This window comes from Petromyzon marinus, chromosome 12 (genome assembly GCF_048934315.1).
Source record: "Petromyzon marinus isolate PM22_M1 ecotype Great Lakes invasive population chromosome 12, UKy_Petmar_22M1.pri1.0, whole genome shotgun sequence".
In the NCBI taxonomy this organism is placed as follows: Eukaryota; Metazoa; Chordata; class Hyperoartia; order Petromyzontiformes; family Petromyzontidae; genus Petromyzon; species Petromyzon marinus.
Window position 1 is genome coordinate 12,433,143 of NC_133678.1, and position 7,976 is coordinate 12,441,118.

The following is a 7,976-nucleotide window of genomic DNA, read 5'->3' on the forward strand; positions in this document are numbered from 1 at the left end:
TTACATTTCCCGCTGTGACAGAGGCGACTTTGCATGCTAACATTAGCAACAGTGTCTATTAGGACCCAATCGGCATGCCTCAGATGCTTGCAGTGACAGATAAATGTATCAAATGAAGCTACGGTCGGTATCTTGCCCATGGGCTGTAGGTGTTCCCCCCCCCCCCCCTACGCTAAGATGTCACAATTCGGGTGGAAAATCATGAAAGGAGATGCCTACAATGCTCACAGGTTTCCTGTGTTGGGTCTGTCTGCAAAGCAGCTTGATTATAAGTTACGGGTCTCAGCGTGATTACATATAGTCGCGCAAAAAGCGCACGCAAACACCAGCCATGTATCAAGAATAGCTTTATTATAAGTTAACACAACCCTGCATATGCATACAAAATAAAAAATAAATAATTTCAGGGCGGGTCATTTCAGACATGTACATAACAAGTACTGACACAGATTCCAACTCACGGCACAGAGCAAAAGGCCCACAAGCGTTGTGGCATTCCAAACCCAATCACACAGTGTGTTGACAAGCAGCCTTGTAATGTTTAACCGGTTTGGGCTTCTGCATCCAGTGAAATATTGACTTTGTCTCAACAGCGTGCCTCTACAGTCTTAACAGCGTGCCCCTATTATCGAATAGCCTACCTCTGTAGCCTAAGGGCCCTTCTCTAAAGTTAACATGTTAAACAAAGACAAAAATACTGATTTATGCAAATGTTTCAGGGCAACTGGGACTGTCCCATCTGAAAGAAGACATTTGGTGGCTTTATTTCTAATTGGTGTCCTCGATCGTGCACTTAACATCCAGGAGGAGGCTGGCGACCTCCACAGCCACTTGGAGGGCATTGCTTCTGACCGTGAAGGAGTCGAGCAGCAGAGAGGGTGGAGGATCTGGCGGTGCGAGTAGCGGTGTCGGAGCCGTCGCCTCGTCGCCCAGCGATGTGGAGTCACGATGGCCACGTTGGCCCAGCCACCGCCAGCTCACGCCGGGCGGGGGAGACACCACGGCGCCACACGCACAACTCTGGAGCACGGCCTCCCAGTCCTCGTCCGGCAGAGCTACTCGCCACGCCACCCAAAGGTGCCCAAACCTGCAAACGAGACCAAGCCAGGCACATCTCCATCAAGAACCTACAAGAGAGGTTATGATATTGGCATGGAAGTCACAGTGGTCAACGAAAAATACGCACGCAATATTGGGAATGGCTGTACAAACACATTGAGTTAGGAGCTTTATCTCCTTTAAAAAAAAAATGCCGTATGTCACGTGCTGAAACTACAAATCTGTATTTTCAGTCCATGACTTATGGCTTCCGTCAAAATGTCAGCCATTGTCATTTGCAGTGGCAGTGACAGCTGGTGGCTGGTGGCACAGTGGTGGGTTGTGGCGGGTGGCGGAAAGGAATGAGGGCTGCAGTTCTGCAATGCCGCGGAAGCTGCATTAATTGGAGAGCTTGCACCTCGGCGGTGAATGTAAAAAAACAAAAAGTATCAGGCCAAAACCGTAGCCTTACCATTGAGACAAGCATAGGGGTTCCTAATTTTAGTGGACTCTGTGCGGCCGCACAGTCCGCCAACGTTAACCTCAAACCAAACCAGGCCTGCACCTGCTGTCCACAAGGTGGGTGCCGCGGCCTTGGCTCAGGGTGCACGCCACGGCCTCCAGTGCGCCCGCCAGGTGTGACGCCACGCTGCGCACCTGGGCTCGCGAGCAGCGCAGCTCCTGCAGCAGCTCCTCGCTCATCCCCATTGCCTGCATCACAGCGAGCGCCGCAAACAGAGACCAAGGTCCACCCCTTGTGGGCTCACAGACTGTATGGGCAAGCACTGCGAATGATAAGGGCCGGCGAGGCTCTTGAGAGAGGTGATGTGGCCGGCGCCACAAATGGCGTCGCATAAACCCGTGGTCGCTTCCTGCGTTTCAATCTGATGTTTGTCTATGAGAATCGAGTCCATCTCGTTTGTAAGTCCACCAGTAATTCATTTGTGTATTACACCGCAACATGTAATGCATCACAGCTCTTTGGAAATAAGGTGATAAACATGTAAACATCAGGCCAGAGACCAATAGATGGTTCGAAATAGCAAACAAGGATATGACTGACTATGGAGTGGCCCAAGAAAGGAATTAGCGACGAAAGAGGACCAGGAAGGCAGACCTCACATTCGTAGGGAAATGCCAGGAAGAAGGATGGATGGCAACCATTGCCCTATGTCTACGTGCAATGCTGATGCACCACATTCTGCGCGGTGCCTATGTCACTGAAGGGACGGACTCACCGCGTGTCTAATGTAGGCGGCCAGGTGGGTCTCCGTACAGCCCCCGCCAAATAGGGCCAGGGGCTCCTTGAGCAGAGCCTGCAGGGCGTGCTGGGCTGCCTGGCACGCCAGCTGTAATGCAGGAGCAGGGCTTACACTCACGAGAGCATGGGAATTCAGTGTGGGCGGAGGTGAGAGACCTGAAGCACGCAAGGTTTAATATACATGCATAGGCCTTTGCTCAATCCACTGCTAGATGAGGGCTTCTCTATGCTATGCGGGTCATGTAGGTTATATGATAATACTTCATCACGTAAGTGTGAATTGGTATAGACGGACCGCATAGACGTGGGAGCAAGAGAGGTACAGTACAACAGAAACTCTTTGTGCACTGCCTTCTGCTGCCCACATCCACACACCCTATAACACCTGTTATTCATGGTGATCATCCATTCAGGCTGGAACCAGCTGAGCTTCTGAGGTCTGATCAGATCGGTCACAGCGTGATTTGGCCACAGGCCACAGGCAAACACCACGCAGGATTGGAATATCACAATCCCTTGTGGACCCAACGTGCATCGCATTTGCCACTTTTACCGCATAGAGCGGTGCTCTTTTGTCCGTGCGCAATAAATACAAGTCTAACAAAACGGAGGGTCTCTGACACTGCCGGAGGGACGTGGCGGAGAGGCGTTGCCGACGGCCCAGCAGCGAGGCGAGCGCACCTTGAGCTCGGCGAGCGCGGCGTCGTTGCGGTGGCACAGCACGAGCGTGCACACGGGGGGCGCGGGGGCGTCCATCCCCCGCAGGTGCAGGAAGCGCTTCTCCCCCACGCGCACGCCGTCCGTGCCCTGCACGAGTCCGAGCTGCGCCGGGGTCACGACGCCCGCAAGCGAGCCTAGCGGCCGGGCGCCTGGCGGTGGGGGGGCGGTGGGCAGGAGAGACACCACGGCGCTCGCAATGCCTCCGCCGGCCGATCGCCTGCGCGTGTGTTTGTCAAGTCGCACCGTCGGCCTACTTGCCGCACTGGATGTCACGCACAGGACACCTCCGAGCTCGTGCAGGGGAAATTCTCATGCGCGCAATGACGATGATGACGACGACGATTATTAACCAGCGACCTGGAAATATTTTTCCGGTAAGACTGTGGTATACGGAACGCACGTAAATGGCCACAACCATAGCGAAAGGTTCAATGGATGTGGTGTGCTGGGAGTGGAAATATATTCTGGGTCGCTGGTGGACTCTGGGATGTGGCATGTGACCAGTGTCTACAACCAAGGCGTGGAAGTGGTGCACCTTGAACAGAACTATTTTCCGGGTTCGCCAATCCAGACAGACCCGGATGAAATGAGGCCCTACCGATGTCGGTGATGACTACCTGTAAGGCGGCAGAGGGGCTCAACGAGGGAAGCTCCGAGGCGGTCGAGCACGCGTGCACCGCGCTCCTCCATGAACTGGCACAGCGCAGGGTGAACCACCTTCTGGCAGGCGAGGAGCCGCACCCCCAGTGCCAGCAGCCGCTCACCCAGACTCAGAAGCTGCGCGAGCGTGGCACCGTGCGCACTCACGCCCACCGCCACCTGGTGCCGGTCGACACACCCAAGCGAAGACGAGCGAAGACGAGCGTGGGGTAGAATGCGTTACAGCACGGTGTGTGCACGTTTATCTGAGGACCAGTCTTGGGTCACCTCTAGGTCGACTTAGGCTTAAAAGAGTGCAGCAAAATTCACGTCCGGTGTGTAAACATCGGGAACCGGGAAGACAAAAGCGGCCAGCCGTGGTGCTGCCCACAGCACCCTTTCATGACCTGTGCTGGCTTTAATAAGTGCTCGCAAATATCAGTAGCCTAAAGAATCTACATTGCTATGCAGTATATGGCTATCTATGTGTTGTATTGTCTTCGTGTACTTGTGTGGGGAGCTGTGGGGCCAAGTCTAAAACACGTGCTGTAGCCTGTGTGGTTACACATTGTGGGCAGCAGAGGGCAGTGTAGCTAAATCCATTGTTGTACTGTACCATGCTCCCACGTCTATGCTCCCCACCTTCACCAACCGGCCCGCACTGACCAGCATGGTTGAGGTTGGTCAAATAAACCCCAAGACTAGCACGGCATGAGGAGGCTCTCATCCAGCAGTGGATTGACAAAAGGGTTGTGATATGTGCATTTATTTTTACGTGAAGTGCTGCAATGTTTTGGATACATGTATACAGTAGGTGTGACATATAGCATACGCTTGCCTCTAATATATTACCAGGGGAACGTTAAATTTACTCAAGAGTCAAGGGAAAAAAAATCTGCCCAAGATGTATACAGCATGTACGAGGCAGGGTAAAAAACTATACAGCACAACCGGGAAGTATCAATGTGCAGAGTGTATTGTCATGTAAGCCATTGGCATGAATCCTAAAGCAAGCACAGTACTGTGCCAAGGAGTTTGCCCGTGGTTCACTCTGAAATAAAAACCCGAAATTTAGATTACTTGTGCACATCGTACACGGAGGCAGCCTTCGAGTTGCGAGACACACCTCATGGCGCAGCTCCCGCTCGCCGCCCTCGGCCACGTCCCCCGACAGAGAGGTGTTGAAAACGGCCACGCGGATGGATCCCTCGGCACCTGGGCTCCCTCCCGCCACGCTCACCGCCACCTCGGGGGTCTCCACCAGCAGCCCCGGCAGCACACGCGTCTCCTCGACCGGCGGTCCCACGGCGCTCACCAGCACGGCGTGGCCCAGGGTCACCGTCGTCGGCCGTCCGTCGTCGCCGCCGTCACCGCGTGCCGGGCCGGAGCTCGGCACCGTGTGGAGGAAGGAGCGCAGCAGCGCGGTGGAGACGTGACGCGCTGTCCGTCGTGACAGGAGGCATGCCGGCTTGCTGCCCAGCACCGTGAGCACCAGCGACAGCAGCCGGGGTAGCGAACCCAGATCCACGCGCAGGCGGCAAGCGCACTCCTCCGAACGCAGGTATCTTTCGCACAGCTGGGAACACGTAGTGGCATCCGTCAGCACCTTTTGCGTGACCGCTTTCCATTGTTTGCATCGAGCCGCGGGGTGGAGCGATGGCGCAAGCAATGCTAATTCTCGGAGTGGGATTCATTAAAAAAAGTTGAATGGGATGGGATTTTACGGAATTATTGATGACTTTGCTGAGACAATTTTATTGAATCAGGCACGAGTGAAATCCACTATCAAAACCCAGCATTTGAGTGGTGCCAGCTCTTTTACATGGATGTTTGCATCAAACCAACTGAACTAAATAAGTTCATTTAAAATATACACGCAAAACTAAACTATTTTTTTCATCTAATAGTGGTAGTATTTTGTTTGGCTCATGAACCCTCCACCACCCGGCAAGATTGTCACATTTACAACATTGTGTTAATTTCCTTTCGTTACAGAAAGGGGCCACCCACGCTCTGCATTCCAGATGTTCTGACCTCCAACGGCCGGTCCTGCGGCGTGCCCGCCAGCCCTAACCCCCACGCATCATCACCTGGCATCCTTGACACCTGCCTGCGAGGCCGCATCCTAACCCTTCCCCACCTGCAGCAGGCGTCCCTGCACTCTCCCCGTGAGGCCGGGCGGCACCTCCATCCCCCATCCTCCCTCGAGCAGCAGGGAGGCGAGCAGCGCGACGAAGAGGCCCCCGTCGCCGCGCCGCCCCAGGTGCCCACGCACCGCGGCCGCTAGCAGCCGGAGGACGGGGCCCGGCGGGTGCAGGGCCGGGAGCAGCACGGCCGAGGTGGAGGTGGCGACGGTGGGGCCGCCGACCGCGTTACGCAGGAGCTTGAGGCCGCCCTGGGGCCCGTAGCAGCTGCCGAGCAGCGTCCGGAAGAGGCGCGCTTCGCCCCGCTCCCGCTCGTCCTCCAGCGGATCGGAGACGCAGCGCGACGGAAGCTTTCTTTCGCGACGCGGGGAGGACGACATCGCCGCTGTTGTGAAGAAAAAAAAAGTAAATCGTCATCGATGGTCGAGATCGATCCGCTGCTGGATGAAGGACTGCCCGCGCCATCGCCATACCTGACAGTATCGCAATGCTCGCAAGACGAAAATGGATTTTACTGCGCTAACGTTTTTAGGCAGCAGTCAAATTCTTCAAACAAATCCTGATCATTCTGAGTAAAATATGTATATGTACTTCATCACTCTAGACACGAAAACCGCATATACGTGTCAGCATGTACCGTACCGTAGTCTCACGATTATATTCGACCAGAAGCTAACAAGTAAACAAATGTACTTAAGCATTATCTGACACACACGAACAAGAATTTAAAAAGCCTTAACTGATATTAAATGTAGAAATCTGTGGTTAAAATCATGACATTCTAAATGTCAATTGCACATGTTAAGTCCTCGCTTAATACGTGTTCACTCGACACGTTTTCGCTATAACGTGGATCTTCTTTTGGGAGAAAAAAATGTGCACACCGCGGAAACGCGCCCGTTATAACACGGAACGCGCTTCGTTATAACTTGTTACATGCTTCGTTATAACGTGGAACGCGCTTCGTTATAACACAGAACACGCTTCGCTATAACGTGGAACACGCTTCGCTATAACGTGGAACACGCTTCGCTATAACGTGGAACGGGCTTCGTTATAACGTGGAACACGCTTCGTTATAACGTGGAACACGCTTCGTTATAACACGGAACGTGCTTCGCTATAACGTGGAACACGCTTCGCTATAACGTGGTTTCTGACCGGTGAACGGCGAACTACTTTCTTGAGCTGCTGCGCGGCGGAGCGGTGCCATACAGCAACGCGGCGGGGTTACCCTCAAGTTGTGTGAGTGCGCGCGCACGCGCGTGCTACCTCGCCAAACGTAATCGCTACGTTTCTTACGGCGAGATTGTTGTCGGGGAAACGCGTCTTTCGCCGAGAACGGAACTTTTCAACAACGGGACTTGCTGTCGTAGGGAAGCAGATCAACCACAAGACACTGGGTATCTATCAACCAACAGCTGCTAGATTCCATGCTGTTCAAACCATACGATTTAGCCCGTATTCGTGTACAAGGAAATTGAGTTTTCAGCTCGATACGGCGTAACAGACGTTTCAATAAGGGCAAAAAATAATGTTTGTCTATTTGTTTGTGTTTCTCCCTTGTAGGATGAACGTTGAGATTTATAAGGGGCACGGGGGTGGGGGGGATCAATAGGGTCTGAATTTATCTGCAATAAGGTAGGGCACTGATACGTGGTTGACATGTATGCATCAGCAATGCCAAATCCACGAGATATTTTGACACGCAAAAAACGTTAGCCGCTCGTGGAATTAACTCGCAGCAGCAACAACAAACAAACGTCGTCTCCCAAGTGGTTAAGTCGCCAAATCTGGCCACAAAGGCCGTAAAAATACCACTCACCAGCTCGTCGGGAGCTGCTGCTGCTGTGGTTGTCGCGGAAGTGAGCAGGGATTTGTGGGTGGTTGCCTGGGTGATTGCCTGGGTGAAGGCGGTGAAGGCGGTGCAGGGTCAGGGCCCGCGTTAAACCACGCAGTTTGAACACAGCAGTGGCGGCAGGAGGCTTTCGTGCCACCAATATTATCCGTAATAAAGTGGGTTTTTTTTGGGTTAGATCGCGTAAATATTTCTGTTTGACACGTTGGCTTTCATGCCACCAATATTATCTGTAATAAAATGGGGTTTTTTTGGGTTAGATCGCGTAAATATTTCTGTTTGGCACGTTGGCTTTCGTGCCACCAATATCTGTAAG

General features: G+C 53.3%; 1 protein-coding gene across 3 annotated transcripts; it reads right to left on the reverse strand.

Moving 5' to 3' along the window:
• Positions 1-330: 330 nt before the first annotated feature.
• Positions 331-7,710, reverse strand: MKKS (MKKS centrosomal shuttling protein). 3 transcript variants are annotated; one of them, XM_032952731.2, is made up of 8 exons: positions 7,628-7,710; positions 5,799-6,187; positions 4,785-5,234; positions 3,637-3,838; positions 2,981-3,168; positions 2,277-2,387; positions 1,604-1,749; positions 331-1,087 (listed from the first exon to the last, which is right to left on the reverse strand). In XM_032952731.2, exons 2-8 carry the CDS (start codon positions 6,180-6,182, stop codon positions 769-771), a joined length of 1,800 nt encoding a protein of 599 aa, XP_032808622.2. In that variant the 5' UTR covers positions 6,183-6,187; positions 7,628-7,710; the 3' UTR covers positions 331-768. The 3 variants fall into 3 exon arrangements, with proteins under 3 accessions (XP_032808622.2, XP_032808623.2, XP_032808625.2); XM_032952732.2 differs by having other exon boundaries at positions 800-1,087; positions 1,696-1,749; XM_032952734.2 differs by lacking the exon at positions 1,604-1,749 and having other exon boundaries at positions 800-1,087.
• Positions 7,711-7,976: the final 266 nt, after the last annotated feature.